General features: G+C 37.0%; 1 protein-coding gene across 24 annotated transcripts in view; it reads left to right on the forward strand.

Moving 5' to 3' along the window:
- Nucleotides 1–16,227, forward strand: part of Afg1l (AFG1 like ATPase) — a 246,510-nt gene that overhangs the window by 192,995 nt on the left and 37,288 nt on the right. For 23 of the 24 annotated variants that reach the window (XM_087208621.1, XM_087208622.1, XM_087208645.1 and 20 more), the window contains 2 exons: nucleotides 8,810–8,880; nucleotides 9,137–9,237. In XM_087208621.1, coding sequence (XP_087064747.1) covers nucleotides 8,810–8,880; nucleotides 9,137–9,237 — 172 coding nt within the window. The remainder of the gene's footprint in view (nucleotides 1–8,809; nucleotides 8,881–9,136; nucleotides 9,238–16,227) is intronic. The other variant, XR_015450312.1, reaches the window with a different exon arrangement.

Genomic DNA, 16,227 nt, shown 5'->3' on the forward strand with positions numbered 1-16,227 from the left:
GGGAAAGCTGCTTACCTCATAGTGGCCAGAAAGTGGATGGAGAGAAAAAAGAGCCAGAGAGCTTGTGCTGGTGGGCTTCTTCCACTTTCTGCTTTTGCTCCATTTGGGCTCCCACCTTATTGGATGGTACTTCCTAGGTGTCCTTCCTATCCATCAAGTTGACAATCAACATTAACCATCATACTAGGTATCTTCAAGACTTCAAATTGTGCTGGTGAGGCTGGAATATATTTCAATTATGTTTGTAATTGAGTTTAATTTAATCATTTTTATTTTTGTATGGTCTATATCCTGGTGTACTTTTCGCACATTTTTTTCTGAATAGGCCTGTTGTCGATCTTAGGTCTTCTGTCCCAAACACTTCATTTTTTAAAAACTAGATGATCTTGGTCCTTCTGTATATCTTTATAGAATGGATGTATTTCTGAATACAGATTTTTAGTATAGGATTCTGTTTATTTTTTAGATAGAACTGACAAGAGAGCCCTGAAGTTACAGACTTACTGATGCTACTTCAGCTTCCCTTCATCATAAATGACATTTTAGTTTCTTATTTTGAAGTTAAAGGCATTTTGTCTAGTTAAAGTTTTTATAATAATGTTATGTTCTTGAAATTTCCTACTTTTAAAAAAGGCAAGGCCGGGGAGTTACCTCAGTGGTTCCATCACCTGCCTTGCAAGCACAAGGTCTTGAGTTCAATCTTCAGTACCAAAAAAAAAAAAGGCAAGATATCGTAAATGTTTTGAAGAATGAATTTTTTGTTTGTTTTTTGCTTTTTTTGAGACAAGGTCTTGCTAGGCTGGCCTTGAACTCGCTCTGTAGTCCAGGATGGCCTCAAACTCACAGAGATCCTCCTGCCTCAGTATCCTGAGTGCTGCAATTACAGGTGTGCATCACCACATCCAGCAGAAGAATAGATTTTTAAATTCTATGTATATTATGATATTTTATTTAAAAATGTTTCTGGATAAATTACCTGTTAAATAAATTATGTTTGTATGTTATGCTCCATCCATGTCCAAAAATAATTTGAGGCAGTTTACAATTGAAGTTATTTACAATATAGTCATCATAATCTCTAAAATGGAAAGACAAAAAAATGCTAGTTATTGGCAAGTTTGTAAACAAGGGAACTTTTTGTGTATTGCTGGAGTAGAAATTGCTATAATCACTCTGAAAAACTTTTGAAGGTATACTAAGGTGAACATAGGTGTATACCTCATGAGCAGTGATTCTACTTCTAGTTTATACCTTACAGACATGTATGCATGTTTATGAAAGGTGTGTATTAGAATGTTCATATAGTACAGTTCATAGTAGTACTGAACTGTAAGCTATACTTTAAATGCTCATTCTTATGGACTGAATTGTGTGTGTCCTCCCAATGTTCATAAGTTTAGTCCTAACTCCTAGTGCTACTATATTTGGATATAGGGCCTTGAGGAGGTGAATAAGGTTAAATGAGGTCTTTAGGGCTGGCCCTAATGCAGTCCTTATAAGAAGAGGAAATTAGAACCAAGCATAGTGGCACATGCCTTGTGATCCCAGCTACTTGGGAGGCTGAGGCAGGAGGATTGCAAGTTGGAGGGCAGCTTAGGTAATTTAGCAAGATCTTCTCTCAAAATTTTAAAAAATTAAATTAAAAATGACTGGAATATAGCTCAGTGGTAAAGTACCCCTAGGTTCCATCCCTAGTACAAAAACTAGTCTTGCCGTACCCTGATTGTGGACTTGTTTAAGTCACTCCGTCTGTAGTATTTTGTTACAGTAGCCCTAGCAGATGAATGTACTCATCAATAGTGAAAGAATAATAAATTGTGGTATTTTCATGCCGTAGAATACAATGTAGCAATAAAAATTAACTGCTTTGATACACATCAATATCGATGAATGTCACAAGCATAATAATGAGTAAAAGAAGCCAGGTACATGTTAATAAGAGAAATGAGCTTGCATAAAGCATTATATATACAAAACACTGAAACGAAAAATGATTTAGTACACACACTCTTAATGGTTCCACCAATGTCAATGCAAAGTGAAAATCATTTTCCTATACTATTATCTATAGGAATTTGGGGACACATTTTGTAGGATTCTTCCTGACTTCCCAGCTGTGTGGTTGCTCCTAACCCTGTCTGGTTCTCCATGCCAGAGAGGACTGGAGGTTTTCTGTTGGAGTTTTTGTTGTCCAAAGCAGGGTTGCCTATACTGTCTGTCCTCAGTCTGTGGAAGTGGGTAACTTATTCTGTATTTTCCCTTCTTCTAAGTAGCAGCTTTCCTCCAGAATCTGTTTCTGTTCACTGTTTAGTGCTTTCAGGTACCCATTTTTGTATTTTGTCTGGAGTTTATAGTTGCTCTCAGTAGGAGGATTGGTTGGGGCTGACGATTCTTCATCCTCCAGAAGCAGGACTCTCCTTTGTTCTGACAAAGAGCTCCCTCAAGCATCTCCCTGGGAAATGTGCATGAGAAATATAGTTCTGAGTTCTCACCTATCTGAAAATGTCTTTATTTTACTTTACTAATAGTTTAACTAGGCATAGGTAGTTTGGCTGTAATGTTTCCATAGAATATTTCGGATACTCTATCATCATCTTCAAGTTTTCATTATTGTTGTTAGAAAGGTTGATTTGAATCAGATTCTTCATCTTTTATATTTGACCTGTTCTTTTCCCTTTGAAGTGTTTAGGTTTCCTGAAATTGCATGATAATGTACCTTGAAATGGATTTTCCCTCTCTCCTTCCTTCCCTTCCTCCCTTCCTCCTTTCCTCCCTTCCTTCCCTCCTTCCCTCCCTTCCTTCCCTCCTCCCCTCCCCTCCCCTTTCCTTCCTTCCTTCCTTCCTTCCTTCCTTCCTTCCTTCCTCCCTCTTTTCCTCTTCCATTTGTGCTGGGCATTTGTTGACCCTTACCACCTTAATCATAGCCTTCAGTTCTTTGAAACTTAAATAATCTTTGATTTTTTAAACTTCTTTTCTTTCCCCCATATTCTCTGGAACTCATCCTAGTTAGATGCTGATTTTCTTTTTCTTTTTCTTTTTCTTTTTTTGGGGTACAGGGATCCAACTTGGGACCTTGTGCTTGTGAGGCAGGCGGCAGAACCACTGACCTAAATCCCCGGCCTGATGCTGATTTTCTAATCTGATTTTCTGGATTAATCTTCTAGTTTTATTTTATAATCTTTCCATCTTTTTGTCTTTTTGCTGTATTCTGAAAAATGACCTCAACTTTTTCTTCCAGTTCTTCTCCCAAAGTTTTTATTTAGTAGTCATATTTAGAGCCCTTTCTTATGCCCAAGTCATTCTTTTGATCATACTATCTTACTTTGTTTTATGGATACAGTACCTTTTCTCTAGGCGTTTTAGACTATATTGTTGCCTTTTTGCTCTCTGGTTTTTGTTTTTGTTTTGCTTTCTCCAAGATCCTTTCTCTATTTCTTTATTTTGGTCTTTGTCTTTTATCCTAGAAGCATCCCTTAAATGCCTGGATATAACTTGGTTGTCCATTCATGACATTCTCCATTCCTTAAGAATGAGGTATTAAGAAGCTGATTAAAAGTTCTGTGTGCATAAGCAGGGTTTTATTGATTGATGGGCTTCATTGGAGCATGATAATAAGGCAGCTGGTCAGATTTTTCATTAGAGGATCCCAGTGTCAGTACATGCCAAGTCTTTCATTTGGCTCTTTGGTTTCCTCCATGGATAAATCTTTCAGTCTCTTTCTTAGCATAGAAGCTTCACTGGTAGGGTTCTAGACACTGAGGAGGTAAGGGATGTTAACTTTTCTCTGTAAGATGCAGAATTTTAGTATGATATCACTCCTCTCACTTCTTTCTGAAGGGGACAGTACTAGAAATTGAATCCAGGGCCTCACATGTACCAGGCAACCACTCTACCATTGATTTACACTCTCAGCTCCTTTTTAAAATTTTTATTTTAAAACAGGATCTCACTATGTTACCCAGGCTGGCTTCCAACTTGATTCTCCTGGCTCTGCCTCTGAGTAGGCAAGATTACAGGCATGCAGCACCATGCCCAGCTCTCTCCCTCTTTTTTTTTTTCTCTCCCTCTTTCTTGTTGAAACTTCCCATGCTGGTAGCCCAGTGCAGTGGCACATGCTTGTGGTCCTAGCTGCAAAGGAAAATCAGTCAGGAGGATCAAAAGTTTGAGGCCAGCCTGGACAATTTACCAAGATCCATTCTAAAACCTAAACATTTTAAAAAAGAGCTGAGGATGTGGCCCAGTGGTAGAGCACTTGCCCAGTACATGGGAGGCTCTGGGTTCAATACCTGTCCAGAGGGAAGACTTCCCCAGCTGCTTACCAGTTTCTGTTGGACTGGAGGAGGAGCAGGAATCTCCCTGTCCAGGTAGAGGGAGTGAATCTAGGAATTGCTGTTGTCTCATTTTCAAACAACATCCCCATTTCCAGCCTGACCATTCACCTATGTATTTGAATATGTCTGGTAGTGCCAAGCCTTTGGAAAGACCTTTGGTGAGAACTAGCTCAGCACCCCACCTCCCACCTTCTGATTTCTTAATCTACTAAAGTCCTGCTCATCTAAGAAAAGTAACAGCTTTGCTGCTTCTAATCTCCCCTAGTTTGTCTGTTCCTTCATAACCGCCACCCCCCCCCCCCGCCGCCCCGTTGTTACTAAGGATTGAACTCAGGACCTTCACATTTAGCTATATCCCCAGTCCCTTTTCTGTTTATTTGTTTGTTTGTTTTGTTTTGGGGGGGACAGGCTCTCACTAAGTTACTAAGTTGGCCAGGCTGGGCTTGGACTTGCAATCTTCCTGTCTCAGCCTGCCAGAATGCCAGGAATATAGGTGTGCACCACCATACCTACCTCCAAGTGATTCTCTTGGAGAACTCTTGCCTCCATCACTTGTCTTTAGAGAAAGTTATCATCTTCTCTACCAAAATGGGAAGCAAGGGCAAAGGCTCTTATCACAAACACTGGAGACATCCTACTCCCTTTTCCCCTCCTTATTAAGACCTTGTGGTGTGGAGGGAACTGGGGATGATGAAGGAGTCATGATTGGAGAGGGACTGGTTCTCCTGCTAATATAACCATGAGGGCAAGTGTCTGGACCCAGACACTTCTTGGTTCATTGGCAGTTCTTCTGAGAAAGCTGGGTTTACATAGCACTTCTACCATCAGCACCTTCACCGTCATTGACAAGAGGGAAAAGATGGACTCAAAAGCTGCACAGTATTCCATTGTATAAGTGCTTTCAAATGTGCTTAATTCAGTTCTCCATTATTGGATGGTTAAGTTCTCTTTCCCTTTTGTGATGCTAGAAGCAGTGTCACAGTGACCCTTTCTTCTAGTAGTTAACTTCATTCTTCTACTTTTTAAAAACTGTTATTATTGTTGTTGTTGTTTGAGGCAGGGTCTCACTGTGATTCAGGCTGCCCTTGAACTTACCATGTAGCCCAGGCTGGCCTCAAATTCTTGGCAATTCTCCTACCTCAGCCTCCCAAGTGCTGGGATTACAGGCTTCTGCTACCATGTCCAGCTACCATCATTTCTGTAGGTGAAATTCCTATGCATGAAAACTTAGGTGTTATAATAAACATGTTTTTAGTGCTTTTGTTACACATTATCTAGTTGTCCTGAAACCATGTCCCAGTTTTACACTCCTCTCAGGAATATGAGAGTGTTTTTTTTTTTCACCATAGCTAGGCTTGTATGGAGTATTTGATCCTTTTTCCTTATCTCTGGCAGTTTGGCTGGAAGAATCACGTCTGATGATTTTACTTTCCAATAGTTATTTCTTGTAGAAATGAATGATTTTATACATGCTTTTGCCTATCAAGCTATCTTTTTATGCAATTTGCCTGTATAAATCTTTTGATAGTTTTTCTATTGGAGTAGTCAACTTTTTTATCTATTGTAATTTTTTTATACATTGACGGTATTAGTCATATGCCGTAAGTATTGTTACTGTTTCCAGTTTAATATTGCCCTGTTTATTTAATATTTTCTATTATTCATAAAATTACATTTTTATGTGTTTAGAGTAAGTGACTGAATTCTCTGCATCTCTACATTCCCTTCTGTGAAAATGAGATAATGATGTAATATAAAGTAGGGGTGATATAGATAAATTGCTACATAATAGTTGTTCAGCAAATGATAATTCTGTTATTCTCTGTGTGATACTGAATAGTTTAGAATCATCTAAAATTTTTACTAGGAATACAAAAGATACTTAAAGATGTTTAAAATGAATATGAAATGCATTTAAATAAAACTTAAACTTTTAGGCTAGTATGGACAGGCAGTTTTAAATTTTTCTCTTTACTTCTCATCCTTAAAAATGTTTAATGAATGCTGGGCTGGGGATGTAGCTCAGTGCTAGAAGACTTGGCCTACCAAGTCCTCTAGGCCTGGGATTAATCCCCAGTGCCGCAATACATAAGTATACATAAGTAATAATGATAATAATGATGAAGTCCAGTCTTTCTAAGTAGGAAAACCTGAAATCTGAGTAGAATGTGAGAAGACTACTGTTTTCTCTTAAACTGTTTGTTAAGGAATTTTTAATATATACATTTCTGGTAAGAATTTCTTTCACAGTATCCTTATTTATTTCATATCAATTTGGGTATATCTAAAATAGGACAAAAGCATGCACTATCCACTCCTACTTTTTAGACTTTATGAAGATGGAATTCCTGTCCTTCATCCAGATCAGTAGAATTTAATCCCTCAGCCAACTGTGAGTTGGTTTAGATGATAACAGTTGTAGGCTACGTAGACTGGTTTTATAAAATGCTTTTATTTTGGGGCCACTTAACACCAACAAAATTTTGTATTTTGTAACTTCTGAGTATATATTTAGAGTAGTTACTAGAGTTCTTATGACACTTATAATTTTAAAAATTTTGTAATTTCATTTATAATTTTGCTGCATGTGGTATTACATATAATCCCTTCATGGATGACTAGAGGATGTAGTCTGAATATAGTGTTTTGAGCCACAGTTACTAACGTGTTACACTGAAGCACAGGGAAAAAAGAAATCATCACCAAAGAAGTTAGGAAGCAATGATTTATTCACCAAATATGTTCTGGAGACTTAACTTTCACCTCTCTGGATTATTTTTCAGAATTTAGTTCTCCTTGTCTAGTAAGTAAAATGCCTACATGCCTAACCTAGGGAGAAGTTGACTTTCTAAATGCCAGTACATGTCCTGGGTGACTAGCATTGCTCTCTCTCTTATTTTCTGCCCTGTGCTGGGGATTGAACCCTGGTACTCTACCACTGAACCACACTCCTAGCCTGTTATCTCCTTTTTTATATCCCTTAAAAAGTAGATCATTTCTATAACAATTGTGCTTCTATACACCTACATTTTGAGATGATAATTGTTCCAAGTTGAATCCTCAAGAATGATGTCTAAGCATACATGTGGTTGGTGGGAACACTGACATTCACATTGACTCATGTGATTTTTCTTATACCTTCAAGTTTGGTTTTGGTCTCTGTTATCACTCTGACACTTCATTTTATTATGGTTTTATTCAAATGTCACCCAAGGCGTCATTAAAAACAATAGTATTTCTCTTACAGAGTTAACCATTGCAAATATTATTTTTAAGATCCTTTGAGGTGGACTGGTTATTACTTGGAATATGACAATTCTAAACCCTTCACAATGACCACATGCTTTGTTGAGTTTTTTAGGCATTTGTTTTAGAACAGTTGAAGAATTAGTTGCTTGTGTGTTAAGTGCCTGCCACCTGATAATTATCTCAAAGGACAATGGTTTTATTTAGTTTAAACTTAATCTAAAGAGAAAATAATCTGTTGTATTAATTTGCATTAAGACTTTATTAAAGTGGATATTTTAGAATTTAGTTAAATTCTCTCCAAACTAGTTAAGAGTGAATTGTATGTCAAAATTGAACATATTGGCAGGTCATTCTGTATAAGTTTGTATGTAGAATTGGAGTAAACTTACATTTTCACTTGAAGCGTTTTTTTGAACAGTGTTTCTTCTAGCAGTTATTTTATTGAATGTTAATTTATCAGCCTCTCTTAAAAAAAGTGAGAGGAAGAAAGGCCATAGCATTATCACATTTCTATATATGTGTTCCCTAAACCATATGGTGATTTCTAATTAGAATACAAAAGATTGTGTGATGAGACCAACTTCATAGTAGCTATGATAGTGGGCATTACAGAAAGAGAGTTTTCTGGAATTTGCAACAAGGACACTTTTGAGAAAAACTGTGTGATTTATAATTGTCTGTATACCAGAAGTCTGATAAAGTTATTGATGTGCAGATCAAGTTGGTATTTCGAAGCTGGTAATTTAATTCTGGATATTTGATCCTCTCAGTCAGCAGCTTGACTTGATTTTTCTTTTCTTTTTTTTTTTTTAAAGCAGTTTCAATATTTAATTTCACATGTACCTTCTCAGTAGAGATTTCAAAGGATACTTTGCTGGATGCTTGACTGCCTTGTCTATTTGCTCTTGTTTTGCATGCAAGAGAGAGCCAGAAGCTTTCTTCTCATTGTGTACACATAGTATTAATGGATTTACTCTGCCTGTATCATCTCATTACTGGAAACAGCTAGAAGCGCAGAAGTCTTTCAGTGTATGCAAATAAGGCAGCATCATCTACCTGAGAGTTAATATTCTCTGCTTTTAAGTGTATTCTAAATCTAATGTTTGTATTTAGAACATAACATCCTGTTCTCTTTTTTTATGGGCAAAAAGCTAAGCAGGCTTAGGCAGCTGTTTGATGTTGGCTTCAAGTGTTATTAATTTCATATTCTATTATTCTTTTCACTGTAGCACAAGTGAAGCTGATGTGGAGGCTGTCATGGATAAGTTGTTTGATGAGCTGGCTCAGAAACAAAATGATTGTACGTAAGTTAATTTCTCTTGAAAGAGAATACATTTAGAACACAATGCCCAATCTCCACTGACCAATTAATAAGTTCCATTGCTGTATATGGGTTGATGCCACGCTCAAGTGGCAGTCATTGTATCAGCATTTTGTCTAATTTATGTGTTGAATCATGTGCTATTATTCATCAAGCTATGCATTTCCTATCTGTAAGAGATGAATTTTATAGTAATTATCCAGACAAGATTGAGTCTTTGTTCGTGTTCCCATAGTAACTAGACCAAGGATTCTAAAAGTGCAAGGCAGAGAGCTGTGGCTGAATAAAGCCTGTGGAACCATTGCCGACTGCACATTTGAAGAGCTGTGTGAGAGAGTAAGTACCCAGGCACGTCCGGACTCATTGGCCTTTTCACATGTTAAAATACTTCAAGTTTCCCTCTCTGTCTGTTTCAGATTTTAAAATACTATTCAGAGAGTCAGAACTGATTTAAAAGTCTCATTAAGGGAAATACTTATCTATATTTTCCATGTGCTTTTTATAGATATTGGCACAAAATTTGCTCTTAGAGGAGCTCTAAAGCAAAATTAGAAATGCAGAGAGAACTGTCAACTATTGCTGGAAGCAAAAATAAAATCATTTCCAGTGCTAGTTTATAAAAGTCAAACATAAGGGATTAAAAAAATGAGAGATGAGGTTAGCATGTGGAGAAAGGAAGATGCAGTAACGTTACCGTTATCCAAGAATGCACAACATAAAGAATCCCCATTCTTCACACTCACTGTCCATCCACTGTGCCATAAGAACCTGAGGCCAGGTTCAGAGAAAGAGAATTTCTAAAACTCTTAACATCTATATTGGATCATAGATATTACATTGCACAGATAAATATGTGCATATGTATACATTCATATAAGTAAGAAAGATTAGGTTGCACATTCATTATAGATATGGATTCTATCTTTCAAAGTTCAGGAATCTCAGTACTCGGTGGATATTTAGTATATTTACGATTGTAATTTTTTTGTTTTTGAGACAGGGTCTCTTTATAGAGTCTAGACTGTCCTTGAACTCACTGTGTAGTCCACGCTGGTCTCCAAACTCAAGGTCATCCTCCTGCCTCAGCCTCCTGAGTGCTGGGAGTACAGGCCTGGCTTGATTATAATTATGAAGAGAAATCCAAATTAGATATAACTTTATATATAATTCCTCCATTGACATATATAATCATTCCAGCTCTGATTTGTTTTGACTTTTAAGTAACTAAAGAGAGTTTGCAGTAAAGAGGAAGAGAAAGTTTTTATTTATACTGTTTTGTGAGTATTTTTCTTAAAAGCTAATTACACAATTATTTCTGACAGAGTAAATCTGTAATTTTTAAACTAGAGAGATGAATCCAGTCTGCAGTCCTTCAGCTCTTCAGAATTCATAAGGGTTAGAATCAGTCAGGGTCCTTTGACAGTGTGCTAATGTCAGTCACTCTGAGTGATCTTCTTCTGGCTGCTATGGACCCTCCAGATCTCTAATGGGTCAAGCTTATTAAGATCACAATAATCTCATGTCTCCAGACAAAATTCAGTTAAGGCTGACACTTAGGTTTCACCTGCATTGCCAGAGGACAATTTTGTATATATAAAAGATGAAGCTCTTCCTCCTGCAGAATGGCCCCCAGTAAGGACAGAGGAAGGACAGGGCCCTTGGCTTTGGGGGAGGGGTGATTAAGGGTGGAGCAGATATGGAGCATTTGTCTATATTTTCATATGCTTATTATTTCAAGAGACTTAGTATCAGAGAAAGGCCACTTAGAAACCTAAATCTTCATAGTTTATTTACCACATGGAGATAACAGAAAGGTTGATAGGAACTTCATCTTAAAAATGACAGCAATACTTATAAAAATGAATCACTTTTATGTCCTTTGACAAAAATATGGATTATAATAACTATGAACTAAACTCTTAGAATAAACAATGAGTAACTTTCTATATTTGGCTTAACTTTCTTATGAAAATTCTTAGATGATAAGCTGTTATATCCTTTACTTCATGATTTGGTTAGTCAGTCACATAGGAAATCACTTTTATAAATTTAAGGATTTAAGGATTTAATCCATTTTCTTGATGTCCTCTTTTATTTCATGATATTCTAATTACTTTCTTTTGATGTTTTTGTGATGCTGTTGAATTTTTCTTCTTCAAGTTGGGCAGATCTTTGTTTATCATGGATAGATTTGCCTTTTACCTGCATTATAATTGTAAGATGTTTTCTGTATCAGATGAGCTCCCAGATCAATGAAAAACATTGACCCAAATGATAAGGCTAGTTCCTAGTATTAAGCTGTGAGGGATGTTTAAGGAAGGGCTAAATTTTTAAGTTGTCAGTTTATTTGTGACTATTTTCTTGTTAGCATGATTTTGCATTTCTTTGCAGTCTTAGAATTGTAGCAGTTCAGATATTGGAATACTTGCTTGAAGAGGACCCTTGAAATCATTCAATTTCAGATGTAGCCTAACCCTCTTAATTAGTTATAATGATCTCAAAGCTGGCCTAAATAGTTGCCAAAAAGTGTTCAGTAAAGAGAAAACCAAGGTAAAGGAGCAGGTGTCTGGCACATCCTAGACCATCCCAGCTTTGGGTCACATGGGCTAGTTTTCTGGGAGGCTCTTGATGCCTGAGACCCAGCCAACCCCCATTACTCACATTGTCATGAAAAAAAGCTTTGGGAAGGGGTGAATGGCTTGATAGTCTGTAATGGTTGTTTTTGAACCCTGGCCCTTTCCAAGAAAAGAATAATATATTTATAAACTTTGAAACGTATAAACTTAACTGTTAGTGTCTTAATAAGGTAAAGGGAGGTTTCAACTGGAAATCCCTGACATATGCCATGGATAAGCCAAAAAAGACCCCGGGTACATCTCTTCCCTTGCTTGTCCAAACATTTTCTCAGATCTGCAACCCTGTAGGCTGATATCTAGCTTTTGGAGGCTCTCCAGATCTCTTTCTTTGCAGTTCAGCTCTGTCATCTTCAGAGAAGCAGCCTCGATTAGAGGCCCCTTAGCAGCTATGTAATAATAATTAATAGTGTCACACATCAGGCATTGTTCTAAATACTTTTTATACATTGCCTTAATACTTACATGGATAGGCATTATTATTGTCTTCATTTGATAGGTGGAGAAATTGGAACTCCTTGCTAGTCTGGGTTCCAGATGCTGTGTTCTTTATTATTCTATCATGTCTGAAAATGTTCTGGACAAGTTTTGCCTCAAATCATTAATATAATTTGAATTGTACCATGAAGTCCAGTCAGATACTTTGTGAATTACTACTTCTGAGCTGAACTTTGAGATTTTCATGAAACATGAAGTTGGCTGGAGAAGAGACACCCTCCAGTCCTGAAACCCGCTCTGTGCTGAGAGGACAGAACTGTCCAGCTCACAGCCTTGGCATTCCCACAGGGAACTGGTACAGCACCTGACCTGTGTCCTCCTGAAGGCTATGTATGGCTTGCACCACCAGCTGTCTTGGGGTGCAGGCCTTACCCTTTAATAAAAAAATTACTTTTCTTTCTCTCTGCCATGATAAGGAAAAGGTTGGGAGGTGCTCCTGCAGAGAACTCGGGGAGGGTAGAGACAGTGTGCCTGGGTGGCTCTTGTTCCCCACTGTTCCTTCCATATCAGAACTGTGGCCAAAGGAAATGCATGTAGCCAGTTCATCTCTGTGAACATGACAGGGTCTTCCGTGTTTCCTTTCTTAACCCTAACCTTGACACTGCAATTTAGCTTTATCAGAGGGTAGCGGTTAGCATTATGGTAGTGGTTACTTAAGTTAGTGGTTCATGAGGTGCGGTTCATAGATCCCCTAGAGGTCCCTGAGACACTTTCAAGGCTCCTAGAGGTCTAAACTCTTTATGCAAAAACATTTTCCCCTCCTTACTTGGGTGCCATATACAGTAATGGTGCAAAAAAACTGTGAGTAATCTTTTTCCTTTCCTTCACTCTCCCATCCATCTCTTGTTCCCTTCCCATTTGAAAAAGATCTCCCTACTTCCTATTATCTACCCTTTATCCATTTATTTTCAAATGGGAAGGACATCAAGAGTTGGAGGGAGCAGGGAGGGATGGGAGGGGAAGGAGACAAAAATAATTAAGATGTGTTAATGTATATGTGCCAACTCCCCACGATAAAGATAATCATTATGTACTGCAGATATGTACTAATAAAATACATAATTAGTAAAAATAAAATCCTATAAAGTTGTAGAAAAAAAAAAGATACCATGGTAAAACTGCTGAATCAAGCCTGAATCAAGACAGTGGCACCAAACCCTATTCTATATCAAATTCTTTATTGCCAAGTACCACAGTAAAGACCAACAGCAGGCAAACCAAAACCAAAAACGAAAACAAAACAGTTCCACTTGTGTTCTTGAAGAAGCAATAAAAATTATAAATTTTGTTTAATTTTAACCTTGTGGACATGTCCTTGTAATACTCTTTACAGTGAAATGGGGAGTATGCATAATGAAACACCTCTACTTTGTGCAAGTATGATGGTTGTTGTGAAGGAAGCACTCTATAAATAAAGTGGAGGGCAGTTGTTTGAGTTACAAGGTGAACTAGCCGATTTTTTTTCCTGCAGAATACCACTTTTTATTTAAAGTGACAGAATGACAAACTATGGTTATTTTGGTTTGCCAAACATTTTCTCAGTGTTTGACAGACATTTTCTTGAAAATGAATTAAGTAAGATTGTCATTATAAATAAAACAACTGACAATATTTGTTACCAGTGATAAAATTTGAGCAAACCAGTAAAAATTAAAATTCTGGAAAACTCATTTCTACCATCATGAATTTGACAGTTTCCCAATTCTTAAACATGTTTTTTCTGATGAGATTGATGGTACTATTTAACAAATGCAGTATTTTTGATAATTGTATAATTAAATGTGTCAACAATTGAAAGGTCTAACTTATTGAACCAATGTTTTCCAATAATCCGTGCATACTCATAAAATCATACATGGCAAAAGATCTGTTTGAAATATAAGAAAAACTAATGGAATGTAACAATTCAAAAAGTATCATATCTTTTTTTTTGGTAACAGGGTTTGACTCAGGACCTTGCACTTGCGAGGCAGGCACACCACCGCTGAGCTAAATCCCCAGCCCTTTTTTTTAGCTCTTTTTTTTTTTGGGTAACGGGCATCGAACTCAGGTCCTTGTGCTTGCGCAGCAGGCAGCAAAACCACTGAGCTAAATCCCTGGCCCTTTAGCTCTTATTGAAATGTGACAGTTTCTTAGGCTTCTTATTTTTAATGACCTTGGCAGTTTTGAGGAGTACTAATCAGGTATGTTGTAGAATGTCCTTCACTTTGAATTTGTCTGATTTTTTTTTCTCACAACTAAACAGGAATTATGGGCGTTGGGCAGTAGATCGCGGAAGTCAAGAGCTATTTATATCACACTTTAAGGATCCATACTGTTGACATGATTTATCACCATTGAGGTTAACCTTTATTGCACTTGTCTCTTATATACTTGTCAGGTTTTTCCACCCTAAGGTACTGTTTTCCCTGCTTTCTATAATCTCTTTGTAATGAACTTCTTGTTGAGTTTTCATGTAGCGTCAAAGAAGAATATCCAGAATTAATCTGATAGGGCTGTTCTAGTTCTTTTCCCTTTTCCAATTACACATCTATGTAGGGCTAAATTTTCTTGTTTACCTTAACCAAAACAACTTAATTGCAGTATATTAAATGTAGAAACTGATATGAGAATCTGACTATTTTCTATTAAGCCAGACATTAAAGTGATTTTTTAAAAAATATGAAACAGTCCCACTCTTATGATATTATTATCATTTTGGAAAAGAAAATTTTTTACAAAAATGTTATTCATGTTAATTTGATGGGTTTAATGTGATGATTTATCATTTTTCCTTTAAATGAATTAATATTGTAAATTCTCCACCATTTTGATTTTCTAATATAGTAAACGTTGAAAGAGATAATACACCTAAACAAAAGCTCTTTGAATTCTCCAATAATTTTTAAGAGTATAAAGAGGTCCTGAAACCAAAATGTTTGAGAACCACTTGCTTTAGGGTTAAACTTTTTGTGAACCAAAAATAAAAGAATCATTTTTAAAGAAAGCAAACCAAAGCTGAATTCTAAAGGCTTAATGAGTAAACTGGTTATACCTGAATTTTCCTCATTGAGAAATATAATTTTTACACCTGCAGAAAATTGTTTCCTCAACCAATAACTGTGTTCAAAGTAAGTATTTGCAAGAGCTGTTTGTTATTTGTGTCGTTAAAATAATGACAGATGTCCAGGTGTTTTTGCAGAAAGTCTGGGCAGAAAATGTATCAGTTGATGCATATGCATGGCTGTACATATTGTTCAATATCAACTTGTTGTGTGCTGGCCCTCTTCTTTGGTTATTAGTTCTAAAGGAGTGGAGTTCCATCAGATACATTCATTGGACAACATCTATTAACCTTAATTATATCATATTAGTTTATATATCAGACTTATATCCATATCAAATAGTATCTTTTTGGGAAGTGGCATTTCCCTTCTCTGTTTTTTAGTGCTTTCATCAGTTTTATTCCAAATGAAACCACTGGTTGGGAACTACTTCTGGTTTATGTCCTGTGTTTGGTATGCTGTCAGGAAATACTGAAGGATAACTAGCTTTTATCTATACTTTTTGGCCAGGACTCAAGGTTGATGTTGTTTGGATGCCAACAGTGGTGATTAGCATCAGAGAATAATGACATTAACCCTGAAGCAGCACAGGAATGTCCTTGGCCCTTTAGCCTGCCCAGCAGCAAAACCATTTCTTGTAGCATTGCCTATCTCTGTGTGTTCATTTCCTACCTATGCTGACTTCTGGCAATGCCTTGTCCAAATAAGGCAGACAGCTGGCCTAGCAAAAAGCAGAGGTGGCAGGTAGATCACAGTGAGATTACAAGAGCTTGGTAGTAGATGAGTCAGAGTCTTATAAGGAGCAGTATGAACCTAAGGTCACAAATGAGCCCTAAGTCTTTTGATCTCTCTTTCCTGGCCACATTCCTAACCTACCCTTAAGCTAGAGTCATGGTCTTGGTTTTTGAAGGCACTTTGACAGTGATCTAATCTTTCAAGTAGCACTGAATACTCCCTGAAGACCCGCGTCCCCATTTGTCTTTCAGTGCCAGTTTGGGGGAGGCAGTTACATGTGTGAGAAGCAATAAAGGACATCTTTAGTAGGTGTAAAATTCACCATACATGCCTAGATGTAGCCCGTTTTACATAGGTCCTCAGAATGAGAAAGATTTTTGGAATACAATCCCATAATTTGTGTATGTCATCTTTAA

Source organism: Heterocephalus glaber, unplaced genomic scaffold (genome assembly GCF_053883595.1).
Source record: "Heterocephalus glaber isolate CG9 unplaced genomic scaffold, H.glaber_assembly_v1.0 deba00000942, whole genome shotgun sequence".
Classification (NCBI taxonomy): domain Eukaryota; kingdom Metazoa; phylum Chordata; class Mammalia; order Rodentia; family Bathyergidae; genus Heterocephalus; species Heterocephalus glaber.